The sequence below is a fragment of the Salvia hispanica genome, chromosome 2, assembly GCF_029641045.1.
Source record: "Salvia hispanica isolate PSC_SH4W2 chromosome 2, Shi_PSC_v1, whole genome shotgun sequence".
Lineage (NCBI taxonomy): Eukaryota > Viridiplantae > Streptophyta > Magnoliopsida > Lamiales > Lamiaceae > Salvia > Salvia hispanica.
Window position 1 is genome coordinate 23324832 of NC_142693.1, and position 18289 is coordinate 23343120.

At 36.8% G+C, this 18289-nt stretch overlaps 3 protein-coding genes and 1 pseudogene across 5 annotated transcripts; all 4 read left to right on the forward strand.

Annotated features, from left to right (window-relative positions):
* Nucleotides 1–3907: 3907 nt before the first annotated feature.
* LOC125205720 (rosmarinate synthase-like) lies at nt 3908–8199 on the forward strand. Of its 3 annotated transcripts, none has more exons than XR_007173829.2 (4): nt 3908–4380; nt 5365–5709; nt 6597–7205; nt 7428–8199. XR_007173829.2 is itself a non-coding variant. In XM_048104810.2 (4 exons), the coding sequence occupies exons 1-3, from the start codon at nt 3970–3972 to the stop codon at nt 6639–6641; spliced, it is 801 nt and encodes a 266-aa protein (XP_047960767.1). In that variant the 5' UTR covers nt 3908–3969; the 3' UTR covers nt 6642–6647; nt 7428–8199. The 3 variants fall into 3 exon arrangements, 2 of the variants coding, with proteins under 2 accessions (XP_047960767.1, XP_047960756.1); XM_048104810.2 differs by having other exon boundaries at nt 6597–6647; XM_048104799.2 differs by lacking the exons at nt 6597–7205; nt 7428–8199 and having other exon boundaries at nt 5365–5909.
* A 604-nt stretch (nt 8200–8803) lies between these two features.
* On the forward strand, nt 8804–11792 carry LOC125215895 (uncharacterized). The gene is made up of 3 exons (XM_089064680.1): nt 8804–8931; nt 9074–10445; nt 10527–11792. The coding sequence occupies exons 2-3, from the start codon at nt 9843–9845 to the stop codon at nt 11067–11069; spliced, it is 1146 nt and encodes a 381-aa protein (XP_088920806.1). The 5' UTR covers nt 8804–8931; nt 9074–9842; the 3' UTR covers nt 11070–11792.
* Nucleotides 9107–9606, forward strand: LOC148931834 (uncharacterized). The gene is made up of 2 exons (XM_089064915.1): nt 9107–9294; nt 9390–9606. The coding sequence occupies exons 1-2, from the start codon at nt 9107–9109 to the stop codon at nt 9604–9606; spliced, it is 405 nt and encodes a 134-aa protein (XP_088921041.1).
* A 3341-nt stretch (nt 11793–15133) lies between the features above and the next one.
* LOC125209342 (uncharacterized) lies at nt 15134–17483 on the forward strand (annotated as a pseudogene).
* Nucleotides 17484–18289: the final 806 nt, after the last annotated feature.

Here is an 18289-nt window from a genome sequence, read left to right on the forward strand (position 1 = left end):
GCCATTGCCGCCGATTATTGGCCGGTGGGGCCTGCTGGGCGCGGTCAGTTAGTGTGTCCGATAGTTCCAACACGAGGGCCATAGCTGCTGCCAACGATGACGGTCTATGTAGCCGAACACGCTCCTGCATCTCTGGTTTTAAGCCGGCCACAAATAATGTGAACAACTCTGATTCAGGAATTCCCCACACCCGATTTAAGTATTTCTCAAAAGTATCATGATATTCCAATGCCGTCCCAGTTTGAGTCAGCGTAGCAATTAACCCAAAATAGTCCATGAAACTCTGCCTGTCGAATCGATGGCGAACATCTTCTAGGAAATCGTGCCACGTGACAAAGTCGTTGTTTACGCAGTAATTAAATACCCATTCCGCTGCTAGCGGGTCGAACAACATAACTGCATAGTGGAGGCGCTGAGCCTCGGGCATCATGAGATGATCGAAATAGTACTGCACCCGGGATACCCAATTCGCAGCGTCAGACCCATCAAAACGTGGTGGGGCCATCTTTACAAGGTGCGGTTTTTCGTATCCCTGAACATGGGGTTGGTATCGTTGGGGAGGATCCCAACATGAAGGGGGTCGGTCAAACGTGTCACCGGCACCACCCAATTGGGTTCTTGGGTGTTTGTTTCGCGGTTGCTCCCAGCCATACCCATTGCTAGCCCTCCCCTCACGAAAACCATAATTAGGGTTTCGTGTCTGAAAATCCTTTTCTCCTGATCTCCTCCGACGCTGCTCCTCGTACTCCCAATCCTCGCCGTCTACAAATCCTGACGGCGGCTCAAAACCTCGCGGCTGTTGTGGCTCCAGATTGTCAAATTTGCGATCTGTTTCCTCCCCCCACATATCAAATTTATCCAATTTCTCCAGTACACGATCTAGTTTATTATTCATGGGATTGTCGTTATGCGGTTCCTCCAGTGTTCGATAAGCGACTTCCCCGTCGTCAAGTGTCGACCAGTGAAACCCGCCGCCGTTGCGGCGTCCTACGGAGTTGTTGCGACATCCAAACCGTGTTGGCGGGTAATTGTCCGGTCGTGACGCAACCCAAACTCCTTTCCCGTTGTTGTTGTTGTTGTTGTTGTTGTTGTTGTTGTTAAAACGCTTCATGAGTTCACGGATGAAAGCACCAAATGTTAAGGACCTCCTCCTTAACGGTGATCGCCGAAAGTCTCTCGACGATCTGAGTAACAGTTCCGGCGCCCGATTGTGGGGTCGGCGGATGAAATAGTTTCAGGCTATACGCGGTGATCCGTCGGGCAGCGTGAAAACGAGGTTTGTAGACAAATCGCAAGATATGTGGGCAAATAATATTTTCATTCATAATCGAGAATATGAACAAAAGCCCTATTTATAGACTAAGGACCCTAGGGTTGATTCGACCTAATCCTATTCATCTCGGGAAAGAATCAACAAAGAAAACCCGAAATGGAGCTTATAATTATGCTCAACTCAAGGCAAAAATAAATAATAAAATATCATTGTTCAAAAAGGAAAAGGAAAAATAAATAATTAAAAAGATAACTAATGTAACTATCTGGAGACGTAATCTCCAAGTCTCTCCGGCGGTCGCACATTCCCTTTAGGTTTCGACTTCGCAATGGACGGTTCTTCACTACGCCTACTTGGTGCACTTCCCCCGTCTACCGCCGGTTGAGGTTGTTCGGATTGTAGGACCGTATCAAAATGTAAGATAGCCAAAAGAGCAATTTTACATCATGAAGATGAGAGTGAATTGGAATCTACAATTGCGGGGAGGCTGGGAAGGGGCGATGAAGACCACATCGTGATCAACTGCAACGGGGAAGAGTGCAGTTCATGGAAGCGGAGTGCGATTGCGCCATGGATGAGCTTTGTTGTTTCAGCCCGAGCCCCGACATCAGCATTGTCCCCGCTGTCGATTACTCAACGGAGATTGTGAAAATTACTTTTAACAGCATACTGATACATTCAAACATGTGACATTACTGTGGCATATAGGAATACAGTAAATAAACAAATAAAAAAAAAATTATGCACCCTCTTGACATCTTGGTAATAGATACTTATGATTTACTAAACTTTATTGTTCTTTTATTAAGCAATTTTCTTGTCATATCTAAACTAAAGGAAAAGAAATAAAACAATCTATACATAATACATGTGCATAACATACAACAAGAAGTAAAAAATCACATGCCCAACAAAAAAAAAAGTAAAAAATAACATAAAAATATAAATCAAATGGAATATTCGAACATCTTCTAATAATCGTCAAACCTTGTAATCCAAAAAGGTAGGTTGCTAGTAATAAACTTATTTCTAAAGTTTAACTCGTTAACACAAACAATTAACCATTGTCAATCTTAACTACTATAATCCACTAATTGTCAAAGTTCATAAAGTAAAATAAACAGATTTATCAATAGCGTGGACGTGACATAAAGAAAAATTTTACAGTTTGGGAAACTAGTAAAATTCTTGGAAATGCCCAATAAAATCATTTAATAAATTTACCCTGAATTTAGCACACTTTTTTACTTATTCATTTTTCCATGCAATAGTTAAAGACCAAAGTAGTAAATTTATCCCCTCTTTATATATTTTTTAAAAGTATGCTGAATACTTATAAACGGGGTTGTCTTTAACATGAAACCTGCAATATTTGATTATTAAAATTAATTATCTGTATATCTTTGTAGTGTTTGTCCCACAAATATTAGGACATTGTCTCTCTCTCTTTTGTGTAGGCGGACCACAGGTAGGGGGAATACCGGACCTACCGTACTGAAAAAATACCAAAAATACCGATTTTTTGAGTTTTCGATACAGTATTCGTACCATACCGAAATATTCGGTACGACAACGGTATTAGATTTCTTATACCGCGGTATACTGAATTTTCGGTATGCCGGTATATACCGGTATATATATATACTACGGTATACCCTACATACACATTTATGTTTATTTATACTTTGAGTTTAAAAATAGAATTCTCTATTATACAAAAATAAAAATGAATCAAACTTAAATGGTATTTTGAATATTTTGGGTATAATAGATTTTTTTCCGGTATAACAGGTATAACGGTATGCCGTACAACCACAAAAGTACGGTATACGGTATGGTAACGGTATCAAAAACTACCTTATCGAATTTCCGGTATACTGAAAAATTCGGTATGGTGTTTTGTCGAGCAGTTTTCAAGCCTCATCGATCTTTTTTCCCAAACTTTAATCTAACAAACTGCAGATGGCTTCCAAATTTCCAATCTCATCTTCTTGACCAACATATGGTGGTTTTCAATTTTTCACAACATCACTGCTACTTTTTCAATTGCATGGCTAATATTCGATGAAATGCTAACGAGAGATAGTCTCATTACTTTTAACAAAAATTGAATATTCTATAAGGGGAATTGGTTTCTAATATAACGAAATTTACTTTTTTTTTTTGTATTTGTGAAATGAATTCCATTAAATAAACTTCCAACAACAAAGACGCCATCCTATTTATGATTAAAAATTGGAAACCCTATACTGTGCAGGGCTGGTCCTATGCATTCAATTGTAATAAATTGAGGTTTATGAATATAAGAAGCCCACGTAGTACCACAAATACCCACAAAATTTAATACTCTCACTGTCCCATAGAAATAGACCATATTTCTTTTTTCGTCCATCCCATACATACAGTCCATATCCATTCATGACAACATTTTTTCCTTTCTTTTTCCTTTATTATTTATGGATCCCACCGTCTAGTACATAATTCCAATTACTTTTTCTCTTACTTTACTAATTATATATTCAAACCCATGTCAATTTTAAAAGGCCTATTTTTATGGAACGGAGGGAGTATACTCTAAAAATGATACGACCATCCTGTTATAAATAAAGCTTGAAACATATGTAACCAACATATTCAAAAAGATAAATTTTGTCCCCTCTCTCTCTCTTACACAAACTCACAGACACTTTGCAAGCATGAAGATCACAGTAAAGGAATCTACGATGGTTAAGCCAATGAAAGAAACGCCGACTGAAACTCTGTGGCTATCCAACTTAGACTTGTTTTTCACCACCGACTACCATAGCCGTTTGGTGAACTTCTACCGCAACGACGCCGGCGCCGCTGACTTCTTCGATGCGGCGGCGATGAAGGCGGCCCTCAGCAAGGCCCTGGTTGAGTTCTACCCGATTGCGGGGAGGCTGGGAAGAGGCGACGATGGCCACATTGTGATCAACTGCAACGGGGAAGGGGCGTTTTTCATGGAAGCGATGTGCGACGCCGAGATGGATGAGCTCGGTGGCTTCAGCCCCAGGCCCGACATCAGCCTCGTCCCCGCCATCGATTACTCTAACGATATTTCTTCTTTCCCGCTTTTTCTTGTGCAGGTACTCCGCTTTTTTTCCTAATCGAATCAATTAAATCACGAAATTTTAATTTTTCTTAGTTATCCTAGTGTGACATGACTACCAAATTGGTTTAAACCTACATGTGAAAGAAAAAATATTTTATACACCTTCCGTCCTTCAAATTTTGTCACCATTTGACCCGGCACGGATTTTAAGAAATGTAATAGAAAGTGAGTTGAAAAAGTTAGTGGCATGTGAGTCCTACTTTTATGTATTAGTTTTAAAATAAAATGTGAGTGAGAATGAGTGAGTGGAATGTCGGGTCCACTACCAAAAATGGTAAAAGTGAAAGGTGACAAATTTTAGGGACGGACGAAAAAAGAAATAGGTGACAAATTTTCAGGGACGGAGGGAGTAAACATTATATATCGATCCAATCAATTAGGTCAATTTGTTTTGTAGATGTTGATTCTTTCAAGGGGCAATTTTGTGGGATATAATTTCCTCCCTTTGTCCATAATTTAAAGAACTCTTTTGCTTTTCACCCACTTTTTCCATTTACTTTAAATGGAGAAACTAATACGGAGTATAAAACTAATATTTTAAGTGGGTCCCACATTTAAAACTAATACGTTAAATGGGTCCCACATTTCACCCACTTTCTCCATTTACTTTTCTTCACAAAGTCAAACAATTTCTTAAAACTCGTGTCGAGTCAAAATGACTCTTTAGATGGTGGACGGAGGGAGTATTTATCTTGGAGTTATATGATAAAAAGAATGACCTAAAATGTATTCCGACCGTCCTATTAGAAATGAAACATTTTATTTTCGACACGAAATTTTATATAGTGTTGTTTTATGAGTTAACGAGAAGAGAATAAAGTAAGAAAAGTAGGGATGATGATGTTTCTATTTTTAAAAACGTTTCATTTTTAATGAGACAGAAGGAGTATAATATTATATTTTGATTATTTATCTTTCCTACTAAACTGCCTCTTGAAGTCGGATAAATATGAGACAGTTAACCCGGTTCAAATGCGGTGGGGTGAGTTTGAGTTTCTCAAACGAGCATCATCTATCAGACGGCATGTCCTCTCACCATTTCGTCAACACCTGGTCCGAAATGGTCCGCGGCCTAATCACCTCCGCCACCGTCCCCCCTTACCTGGACCGCCACGTTCTAGCCGCTAGAGACCCGCCACGGCCCGTGTTCCCCCACGTCGAGCACCACCCGCCTCCAACACTCAAACACCCTCTCAACGTCTCCGGTGAAACAGAGTTCTTAACATTCCGGCTGTCCCCCGATCAGATCAACGCCATCAAGAAGGAATGCGAAGACGAGAAAATTAAATACTCCACCTTCCAGGTGTTGTTGATACTACATGCTTCATTCTCCCATTTTTTTCATTTTGATCTGTCCCATAAAAACAATCCACCTGTTTAGGTCACTTCTTTGCTCTAACGGCACGGGCCCCTTCACTTATATTTTTAGTCTCTCTCTCTTATTAAATCTATTTTGTATTAAAACACGTGACATCTCAAAAGTCTCTATTTTTATGGGTTGAAGTATATTTACCTCATTAAGTTAGAATATATATATCCTCACTGCCGTTAGATGTCTTATATTATTTTCAATTTGTTCGATATTAAATATCTCATTTCATTTTCACTATTTTTCCAGTAAGTATACTCATATTTAACTAACTTATTTTACTAAAATTTTATTCTAAAATTAAAAAGGTGAATATAAAAATAGGATACTCTATTACTCAGTCTGATATTAAATGTCTCAATTCTCTTTTTTACTATAGTTGGTAAGTGGATCATTCACTCCACTAACTCATTTCACTCTCATTATATAATAAAACCAATATATAAGTATGATCCACGTTTCAATAACATTTTCGATACTTTCCTTTTCAAAATCAAATACTCCCACCGTCTCGGAATATGAGTCATATTTAGTTATGACACGAGTTTTTAGAAATATAAAGAAAAATGGGTTGAATACATTAGTGGAATATGGTCCCACTTATGTCTATTAGTTTTATAACAAAATGTGAGTGAATTAAGTTGGTAGAATGTGGAGCATACTTACCATTTATGGTAAAAGTGAAATAAGGCTCTTATTATAGGACGGAGAGAAAAAAAATTTAAAGAAAATTTATTTTCAATTTTTTGTCCCCACTGTCATAATAGATGAGAAAATAATATTTTCCTTAACTAAACTGTCTCACTATTTATATATATCAGGTGCTCACAGGCAGGGGCGGACAGGCAGGGGCGGACACACGTTGACAGAGGGTAGGGCTGAAGCCCTTACCCAATTTTTTTTATTTTTTTCTACTTTCAAATTTTTCAAAATTTTTAAAAACTATGTTAAGCTCTTACTAAATAATGCTATTGAAGAACAAATTATTTTGGGTTGGATAATTGTAAGGGGGATTAAAGAAAGAAAAAATAAGAATCTGTAGAGAAAACTGTAACAATGGAGTTAGGAAGGAAGCATAAGGAAGAAGATGAGTTTAATTGAATTAATTAATATAAAAGTAAGTCAAATGGACCCCACTTCTTTGACTTGTTTTATAAAAAGGAGAACGCATTTTTTAAAAGTGCTACTATCACCTTTTAAAGTGGGTACGTTTTTTTAATTAAAATTTAAGTAAAAGGTGTGTAAATTTTAAGTGGCACCCATTTATAAGATTTTAAAAAATTAAAGAAGAGAAACAGAAGGGTTTTATGAAGTTTACATAGCTGCGCGCGGCGATACAGAAACGGACAATGATGCTACTTTGTAAAAGGAGGGTGTGGGTCTTTGAAACTTTTGAGAAATTAATATTCAAATTCTACGCAAATTGTGAGGTAAGGAGTATTATGATGTAGTTAATTTTATATTCTATTTCTTCTTTTTATCAAATTTTGATAGAATAGATGCAAGCCAAAAAAGCTATACCAATGGTTAGTTGCAAGCTAATATTTGTGATTGTCGTATAGAATACTGTTTATGTTAGTGTTAGTGAGTGTTGATTGTTTTATGGAATTATGGATATTAACTAATATTGTACTTCGACCATTATTGCTTAGGTTGACCATAGAGGATGGAACACTTCTTTAAAAAAAAGCGTCGGGATGAATTATCTTCTCCAACTGAACCCATTGTTGAAGCAATGGAAAATCAGCCCCGAAGAGAAGTCGAGTTGAACTTGAATGATATTGTTAGTGGTCCGGGAAAACGCAAGCCAATTGAAGAGTTCGATGTTTCAATTCGTGATAGAGTACGAAGAGAGTACTTGAATAAGGGCCCTTGTCAACCAATTGGACATAAGTATGAAAAAAATAAATATGGTATTCAAGATATTTGGTTTAAAAGGTATACATGGCTAGAGTATAGTGTATCAAAGGATGCAACTTTTTGCTTTTGGTGCTATCTTTTCAAGAAATCAGATAAAGGAGGTCGACAATCAGAGCTTTTACAAAGATAGTTTGAAGCAACTAGAAAAATGGATTAGAAAGATTCAATTATCATGTTGGAGGCGTGAATAGATGTCATAATTGTTGAGTTTTGATCGAAGATTGACAAGAACGAAACAAGAAACTAGAAACAAGACACGCAATTTACGTGGTTCGGCAATGTGCCTACGTCCACGGAAGGGATGAGATGTTTATTACTTTCACTCTTTTGGTGTTTTACACAGACATGGAAACAAGAAGATGAAATCTGTCTCGAGCTACTGCACTCTACAATGGTGAACTCACATCTCTCTCTTTTCTTCCTTCTCTACTCTCACTCTCTGTTTTTCGTAGTTAGTTACAATGAGGCAACTGCCCTTATATATCAGACTTGTATATTGACTTAGTTAGTTACAAACTAATTCTTCCTTTCTCAAGTCTTGATCTCATGCAACTCACTATCATGCACCCTTGACCAATGAACCAATGAACGAGCCAAATGCTCACTCCACGCTCATGCATGTCGCAGCCGCATCCTACAATCTCCACCTCGGCAGTGACATCAACAAACATCGGCTCTCAACCCTTCACACCTGCTCCACCTTAAACTGACAATACACCCACCAATATAAACTGTTAGCCAACGATTTGGTCATGTAGAGCTCCTCCAATTTCAGCAGACTCCTCCCTTGCAACTTCTCTAAGAACCTTATCATCCGAATTCAAGATGATTGCGCTGCGAGCCTTCTTCAATAATTCTTTCTGCTTATTGCTCGCCTCCTCTCCCTTTGTTGCAGTCGATTCCAGAGCCTCATCGAGCCCTTGATGAATGAGCAGCGCCTTCATTTTGATCCGCCATAAACCAAAATCATTCCTCCCGTTGAATTTCTCCGTTTCAAACCGTGCCATCGCCATCGATCTATCTGCTTCGATTCCCGCGAGACGGCGCCACTGTTGAGTTTTGATCGAAGATTGACAAGAACGAAACTAGAAACAACACACGCAATTTAAGTGGTCTGGCAATGTGCCTACGTCCACGGAAAGGATGAGATGTTTATTACTTTCACTCTTTTGGTGGTTTACACAGAGATGGAAACAAGAAGATGAAATCTATCTCGAGCTACTGCACTCTACAATGGTAAACTCACATCTCTCTCTTTTCTTCCTTCTCTACTCTCACTCTCTATTTTTCGTAGTTAGATACAATGAGGCAACTGCCCTTATATATCACACTTGTAGATTGCCTAAGTTAGTTACAAACTAACTCTTCCTTTCTCAAGTCTTGATCCCATGCACCCTCGACCAATGAACCAATGAACGAGCCAAATGCTCACTCCACGCTCATGCATGTCGCGGCCGCATCCTACAATAATAATGCTAGAATTCAGTTCGAAGCTTTTCAAGATCAAAGGAACAGTGTGGCAAGTATATTACGGTCAAATACCCATGAGATGGAAGTTGCATATCGCATTCGGGTGACAGTCTCATTGAATCTGACTTGGTTTCTCTTAAAGCAAGGATTATCTTTTCATGGACATGATGAGTCAAGCAGTTCTTCAAATAGAGGTAATTTTATTGAGTTGCTCTATGGTTTAGTGAACCTAAGGATGTTGTATCCAAAACTTTGTTTGCAAATGCTCCTGCTAACAATCAAATGAATTCACCACAAATTCAAAAGGAATTAGCAAATGCTTGTGCTTCTGTGGTCACACTTGTCATAGTTAATGATATTGGAGATAAAGTTTTCACTCTTTTGGTTGATGAGGCTCGAGACGTTTCAATGAAGGAACAGACACTTCCTCTCATACTTTGAAATGTGCTATTGATGATTTATTGGTGAAGCATAATTTATCTCTGTCTAAAGTGAGAGGGCAAGGATACGATGGAGCTTCTAATATGAGGGGTGAGTTTAATGGATTGAAATCCTTAATATTGCAAGAAAATCCATATGCCATGTATATTAATTGTTTCTCTCATCAACTCCAATTAATTGTTGTTGCGGTTGCCAAGGGTATTAGAGTTGTGAAGGATGTTTTTAGCTAAGTCTCCATGATTGAAAATATGGTCGGGGCATCTTGTAAGAGAAAAGACCAACTTAGGCAGTTGCAACATGAAAGATTAGTTGAACAACTTAATGATGGAGAAGTCATAATTGGAAGAAGTAAAAATCAAGAAACTAGTTTGGTAAGGCCTGGAGACACTCGTTCACATTACTTTACATTGCTTCATCTGTGCTCTATGTGGTCTTCGGTTGAGAAAGTATTGGAAGTTGTACGTGACGATGCTACTCATCGTGATAACAAAAGTACCACTGAAGCATTGATTGAAAGGATGGATAATTATGAGTTTGTTTTCACTTTGCATTTGATGAAACATTTATTGGGAACAACCAATGAATTGTCCATTGCCTTGCAAAAAAAAAATCAAAATATTATCCAAGCCATATCTTTGATCCAAAGTGTGAAACATCAATTGCAAAGTTTTAGAGAGGATGGATGGGAAGACATACATGATCAAGCAACAAAGCTTTTTGAATTGCAAAATATTTCACAAGTTGATATGGATGAAATCATACCACACCGTGGTTATAAGAAGTATGGAGCAGAGTTGATCACGAATATGCATCATTATCGTGTAGAGATTTTTAATCAGGTACTATAATATTCTCATTCATGTCTGTTATACATATATTTTTTGTATCATAATTTATGTTAATGTGGTTACAATGTCAAGGTTGTTGATTTAACTATACAAGAGATGGATAATCGATTTTCTAAAGCTAGCACTGAGTTGCTAGGATGCATATCATGTCTTGATCCAAGAAATTATTTCTCTCGATTCAATGATGATCAAGTAATCCGTCTTGCTACTTTATATCACGAGTACTTCTCTGCAAATGAGTGTTCACGTCTTCCACTTCAACTTAGTAATTTTATTGCTAATGTACGATGTGATCCTCAGTTTGCTGCCTTATGCAACTTAGGAGACGTTGCTACGAAAATGGTCAAAAGTGGTAAGCATTTGGTTTTTCTGTTGGTTTATCGGATTATTGAGTTGGCATTGGTTTTACCTGTTGCTACTGCTTCTGTTGAGAGAGCATTTTCTGCAATGAAGACTATCAAGACTGACTTGCGAAATCGGATGGGAGATGAGTGGATGAATGATAGTTTAATTGTGTACATTGAGAAGGGCTTGTTTTCAACGATTGATAACGAAAAAATCTTGCAACGTTTTCAATCGATGAGAACACGTAGAATTCAGTTGCCACCGCTTTAGATGTAAAACCACAGCTATGACATGTTCTTTTTATTAGATATATTTTGGACTACTTCGTATTAAATATATATGCATTTTACAGTTTTTGCGGTTTTTATATTGTATGATTCTTTTTATATATATTATGTTTAACCGTGAAAAAATATATAGTGAAGTCCAGCCCTTACTGTCAATTTTTTCTGCGTCCGCCCCTGCTCACAGGCCACGCCTGGAGTTGCGCTAGCTTAGCCCGCGGGCTGCCCGAAGACCAGGAAACCAATCTTCTTTTCGTGGTGGACGGGAGGCGGAGGCTACAGACGCCGCTCCCAGAGGGGTATCTAGGCAACTGAATCTTCCACCACACCGCGTCCGCTCTGTGCGGCCAACTGGGATCGAATCCGTTGTGGTTCGCGGTGGGGAAAGTGAAGGAAGCGATTGACCGGGTCAACAACGACGAGTACTTGAGGTCGGCTCTAGATTACTGGAAGTGCATCTACGTATTGGCAAGGAGGTTTTGTATAGCAAAAAGAATGTGAATTGCCCTAATTTCAGCGTAATCGACTGGATTCAGCTGCCGTTTTACGACATGGATTTCGGATGGGGAAAGCCTTTGTATACCAGCCCCGGGGCGGCCGTGGTTGAAGGGAAGAGCTATCTTTTTCAGGATCTTCGAAACAAAGGGTCTGTTTTGCTTGCGATCGCGCTGTATAAAGAGCATATGAGGCGTTTTGAGAAGTTGCTTTATGCTGGCTTTGCATGATGTCTTTTTTTTATAGTATGTTATTTGTTGCTTTATTCGTTTAAGTTCAATCTAGAGCCGAGCTTCGGATTTTCTTTGTGGGTTCTTTTCCGGACTGTAATTATAGATTTGAACCGCCTTTAGTTTAGTACTATAAGGAGTGTGGCTCTTTTGATTAATGAAGAATTAATAAATAATAGGTTTTCGTATTATATTTCTATGTATGAAGAGGATTTTTACATATCTCTTTTGGTGCAAATTTAAAAAAATTAATTTAGTACTCCCTCCGTCCCATAGTAGAGGTCACACTTTCATCTATAGTTTGTCCTACAGAAGATGTCACATTTTCTCTTTTAGAAAAAGTTTCCTCTCACATTATTTATAAAATTATATTTTCTCTCACCACTTAACAAACAAAGTAACATCTCCTAAAATTTCGTGTCATCTTTTAAGTATGACATCTACTATGGGACAGGGAAGATTAAAGAGAAAATAAAATAAGAAAGATAATATAAAGTATGTATAAGAGAGAAAGAGTGAATAAAATTAGAGAAGGGATAAAAAAAAAATTTAGAAAAAAGGAATGGAACAAGTAACTTGATACAATTGAAATAGAATATAGAACAAGCAGTTTGGGACGGAGTGGTAAGATTTTTGGCCCAACTGAGTCTCTATTGATAAACAAGTTTATTTGGATAAAATTCTAAGACTCAACGACTCAAAGAGCCAACTATTACTATCAATAACGTTTGAGAGCCAGCTCGGAATGACGGCAAATAAAAGGAGCCAATTGTTATGAATGTGGCCATCACCAATAAGGATGTTGATGTTGGCCTTTTAAGGAGTCATTTATAACGAACTTCAGTGTTATTCCACTACGGTTTGTGTACATAACAATATCATGTCGATTTAAAACAACATCAAAGTCCTCCACATGTAACTTTAACCTTTTGGTTTGATCGCCTACTAGTAGTTGCTTATCACATTCAATTCGATCTCAATGCCCTCACCGAAAATTAATACAACAAAAAGAAAGGCAATAAAGCAATAAAATACAATATAAAATAAATAAATAAATAAATAAATAAAATAAAGCAATAGGGACTCTTTCCATTCTAGTTTGTTCGGCAAAATTAGTATAACTACTTTATCAAATTTACAATAAAATTAATATAATCCCATAAACATTCATTTTTATGAGAGTGGTGAAAGTATCTAATTACAAGTATTAAAGAATAAATAGGAATAATACTTTAATTAAAACTGTTTTTGTGTAGCTGCCTTGCTGGGTCATGAGGCCAATGGGGAAGCAACACGTAGCATGCATTTTTTTAGTTTTAAATTTTATTATAACAATAAATGGGCACACTACGGCCACTTCGTGGATACGTAGGTTTTAAATTAAACATTCATTGTTTTCTTTTCTTTAATTATGTAATTAATGAAATTTAACACACGTTGTTTTCTTAATTAAATATAAATTTGACTAATAATCCACCGACATCTTCCATTGCACAACCAGTTTTTGCTCACGTTGCCTCTCCAAAATTGCCTAATTTCCACAAGCAGTTTTTGCCCACGTTGCATCTCCGAAATTGCCTAATTTGAACTCATGCTGTGATTGTAAAAGTTTTTAAATTTGATATTTTTACTGCGTTTATTTAGAACTTTTATTTTATTTTTGACGAAACTGAAATTACCCGCAAATATAGAATTTCAAAAGCCGCAAATAGGGGCTCTTCAAAAATGAATTCGGTAGAAACAACTTGTAACTGATAATAAACTGACAAATTTCTCATGAATACACCTAAAAGGTTTGTTAAGCCCAAGTTTTAAGATTAATTAAATGTCATTTGTCATTCATTAAAATTGTAGGGCCGACCGACCCATATTAGCAATTAATATGTGAGATAGTATAAAAATTGACATCCTCAAATATGAACAATTTAATTTTAAACCAGGGCGCCATTATTTTCCAGCATGTCCTGCAATTTGGACCAATATTATACTACTTCCGTCCACGAAAATTCGTTTCGGTTTGATCGGGCATGGATTTTAAGAAATGTAATGGAAAGTGAGTTGAAAAAGTTAGTGGATTGTGGGTCCTACTTTTATATATTCATCCTCGATTAAAAGTCACACTTTTCTATTTCGGTCCGTCCTCAATTAAGAGTAACACTTCATTTTTACTATAAATGGTAAGTAGGTTTCACATTCCACTAACTCACTTCACTCACATTTTATTATAAAACCAACATAAAAAAGTGGATCCCACATTCCACTTACTTTTCAACCAATTTTTCTTTATATTTTTTAAAACCCGTGTCCGGTCAAAGTGTGATTCTTAATTGGGACGGAGGGAGTAATTAAATTTATATTTTTAGAATAGATGGTGATGTTTAAGTAAAAGGAAACTTGTGATTTTATGGGAAAACGAAACGGGCTGGTCCCAGGTGCATTGGGTGCGCCACGTGCATAGAATGCTAATAATTGAGAGGTCCATAAAGTTGAAAATGAAATTCTTTTTTGAATTATATAGGCCATTTTTCTCATATCCCGATTTATTATTATAAAAATCATTTCTCCAATGGAAAAGTAATGTATCCCCTAAAAATGGTAGTAGTAATTTTGGTTTGACAAATGTGATTATTTTGGGCTGATATGTTGGGCTCAAAGCCCAACAGAAAAACTATTCCCACAAACCTTGAACTGTTTACATTTATTTTGTTCTAATGATTTTTATTGATTACAAAATATAGGCAAACATTTGTAATAGCTATTGGACCAAAGCCCAAATAAATGACGAGAATTATTGTCATATATTAAACACATTGTAATTGAAATTATATGAAGAATCCCCTACAAAAGTAGACTACATTGTTGACTAATATGATCAAAATATGTGATGACGACATTAATTTGATTCATTAGCATGAATATTTCGGTGGCTGATATTAAATTGGCATTTAAAATACATACCTACTCCACAAATATTTTTTTAAATGGTTAAAGATACAACATCTTACTTTCAATAAATTATTTTGTTTTCACATAAATAGATTTTAATGTCTACACTTTGTAATTATCACTTAGCACAAATTAATTTGGTGGCCATCTTTTAATTTGAACTATTGTAATTACTATCTCACGTTTTACCAGTACTTTTATACTATCATAAAAGTCAGTGAATGCAAACATGTTTAGACTAGTTTTTTTCTTTCCTTTCTCTTTTAATTTTTTAAAATTAATCAAGCATCTGTCTACATATGGTTGTCATTTTAACAACTCTCACCTACATATAAAAATAATTTACTCCATATTCATTTAAAAAGAGTAAACCAAAGCAATGGTTGCGGAAGTAGAAGAAAAGAAACTAGTATATGATGCAGCAACAAAGGGAGATTTATCAACTTTCCAAACACTTCTACAACAAGATCCATTTCTTGTCGATCAAGTTTCATTTTCACGTTCAAGAAATCTCCTACACATAGCAACAATGCATGGACAAGTGGGCATAGTGGAAGAGCTGTTGAGGATAAACACAGAGCTAGCTCGAGATGTTGATTACAAAAAGTCTTCGTCTCTTCACATCGCAGCTGCACAAGGGCACGTTGAGATTGCCCGAAAATTGCTATCTGCGGCCTCAGAGATGCGGTGGTGGCTCGACGATCAAGTCATGAACCCTGTTCATGTTGCAGCCGTGAGAGGGCATGTTGAGATATTGGAGATTCTGCTTGAACATGACTTGTCACCTGCGATGGAGAGGCTGCATCGCGGGCAGACTGTGCTGCACTTGTGCGTGAAACATCGTCAGCTTGAGGCGTTGCGGTTTTTGGGGGAGAAAATGGGTGATCTTGTGTGTGTGAAGGATGATGATGGGGAGACAATCTTGCATTTGGCTGTTAGGTGCAATCAAGTTGAGGTAACTACGAACTCTTTTTTTTTTAGGAATAAATAAACAAAAAAAATTATAGGTTGCATTATGATGGATTAGGTAGCCATTCATTATTTGTCTTTTCTTAATACTTTCTTTAGTCATGCATTCATGATGAATACCAAATTGCTTTTAAGGTTGGAGGATTAGGAAGGGCCGGCATTAGAGAAAGAAATGAAGCAAAATATCTTTAAAACATTTGGATTAGGAAGAAGAAGAAGAAAATGTTAAATTGAGAAATAAAACGTATAATATGTTAGTACTAGTTTTTGTTCATATATAATATAACCTATTTTGACTTGACACGAATTTTAAGAAATTATTTGGCTTTGTGAAGAAAAGTAACGAGAGAAAGTGAGTGGAATGTGGGACCTATTATTAGTAATATTTTTATAATGGATTATGAGTGTAAAAAGTTAGTAGAATGTGTGTCGGCATTGAAATAAAGTAAATGGTTATATAAATCGTGGACAAGCCAAAATAACAAAATGGCTCTTTAAATAGTAGACCGAGGAAGTATTATTAATAAGGGATATAATCAAATGCAAACTCTGTATGTTGTACAAACTCACAACTATGTATCTGTTAGATTTTAAGATTAGATGTCAACAAATGGCAAATTACGTCAACGGAAAATGTTAACCGATTGACGTTGTGTTGACATTTTCTGTTGACACTATTTTTCCACCCACTTTAAATAATTTCTTAAAACCTGCACCGGCCAAATATGAGACATTTAACGGGGATAGGATAGGTAGACATTTGATTTCCACTATCTTCACAATTAACCCTATTTGTTACTTGAATCATTATCCCAATCTCAGATGGTAGGATACCTCCTCAAAACCAACAAAATAGAGAAGCTAACAGCAAATTCCATGGGCAAACACCACTCGACATCTTGAGAGGGAGCCCCCAACACACAACCACCTATTCCGAAACCGAAGCTCTCTTACTATGTTTGTCGCATCAGCCGTTCCTCAACCTCTTCCGCGAGATCACCGGCATGACAATGGTAGTTGTCGGCCTCATCGCCGCGATGGCGTTCCATGCAGACGTTAATCCCCCGGGAGGGGGGTGGCAGGACGACACGTCATCACACAGAGCCGGCAAAGCAGTGATGGCATCCACTCATCCCACGCTATACAAGCACTTCTCTCGTGCTAACACCGCGGCTTTCGTCTCGTCTGTCCTCGTGATCTTCCTTGTGGCTGTTCGAGCGCCGACGAACGCGTTCGTCTTCGTGATGGTGAGCTGGTATGCGACGCTGGCGGCGATGGCGGCGATTGGAGTGAGCTATGGAGCTTCCTTGATCATGACGAATCCGGTGGAAACGGAGACGGTTGGGGAGATTGTTGCTGAGGTAGTGTCGGTGTTTGTGGGAATCTATGTGTTAGTAATCGTGTGTGGTTATGTGGAGAAGTCTTATTTTGCGTGGAAGAGACGGAGACTGCAGCGTGGGGATGTTGCAATCATTCATCTGATCACACGCTGTTTTTATCATATTCAACGTGATGTTGAAAGCACACCTATTAATTGAGAATCTTGGTGTTTAGGAACGAGCTCCAACTGTTTGATGGAATGCTACAATCAGTAAGGCTGCAATAGCACCCAGACGGTGATACCATTTCATTCAATTAGAATTCTGACGAATCGAGAATATGGTAATTTAACCAAGCAGTTTATATACATAGTTTTACTTGATCTTCTTGTTAATTATTCATTCTATCTTGGTATTCTTACATGCATAGAGTGATTAAGCCATGCGATTTATAATTTTATATATAAACATTCATAAATTCTGTTTAAACCAGCTATTTCATATTGGCCTTTTAAGAGTATGAAAAATGATACTGTATATATATACTTACTACAACTAGGTGAGTGATCAATTGCGAACTCAATCTCGAGTGGTTAACTACACTAATTTAAGACTATAGGATTCTAGAAATCTAGTGGTCTAAAATTTGCCACACGTAATTTTTATTTTTATTAATTAAATTAAAAAAAATTAAAAAAACTACCAAATTAGGGCTTTAGATGAAAATGTCAATATAGTGTTTTGAAAATATCAACACATTGCTTATGTCAACACATTGTTTTAAGAATGACATTCTACATGTATTATATTGACATATTTTATGTACTATGTTGACATTTGTTGCTGTACAAAAAAATTGAAAATTTCATTTTTTTTTTCGAATTTTGACATATGAACATATGCAAGTGAGATCTCGTTAGAATCTTTATGAAATTATCTTTAATTTGGTATATGTTGTGCGAGGCGATAATCTAGGCTCTTGATTTAAATATCTAAGAACTATTAATTAATTATAGTTAACAATTAAATATTGAGTTAGAAATATAACACTCCCCTGCTACTACTATATCATTATAATAATATGAAAATTGAATTCTCTAATTAAAGATTTCAACTACTTGATTTAAAAAATTTATATTGATTTTTCACATGTCCACTAGTGTGAAATAGTTGTACTTACAAATTATTGTAACCAATCCAATTAGCCTAATGTGGGTTTTTGGGCTGTTTTATTTTTGCTTTGGGTA

What these genes read in the sequence shown, in the direction of transcription:
- LOC148931834 (XM_089064915.1), top strand. Translation starts at nt 9,107, where the DNA reads ATGAACGAGCCAAATGCTCACTCCACGCTCATGCATGTCGCGGCCGCA. An exon ending in GTCTCATTGAATCTGACTTG is followed by an intron (nt 9,295 to 9,389) that starts GTTTCTCTTAAA and finishes TCTATGGTTTAG; the next exon opens with TGAACCTAAGGATGTTGTAT.
- LOC125215895 (XM_089064680.1), top strand. Translation starts at nt 9,843, where the DNA reads ATGATTGAAAATATGGTCGGGGCATCTTGTAAGAGAAAAGACCAACTT. An exon ending in GTGTAGAGATTTTTAATCAG is followed by an intron (nt 10,446 to 10,526) that starts GTACTATAATAT and finishes TACAATGTCAAG; the next exon opens with GTTGTTGATTTAACTATACA.
- LOC125205720 (XM_048104799.2), top strand. Translation starts at nt 3,970, where the DNA reads ATGAAGATCACAGTAAAGGAATCTACGATGGTTAAGCCAATGAAAGAA. An exon ending in TCCCGCTTTTTCTTGTGCAG is followed by an intron (nt 4,381 to 5,364) that starts GTACTCCGCTTT and finishes AATATGAGACAG; the next exon opens with TTAACCCGGTTCAAATGCGG.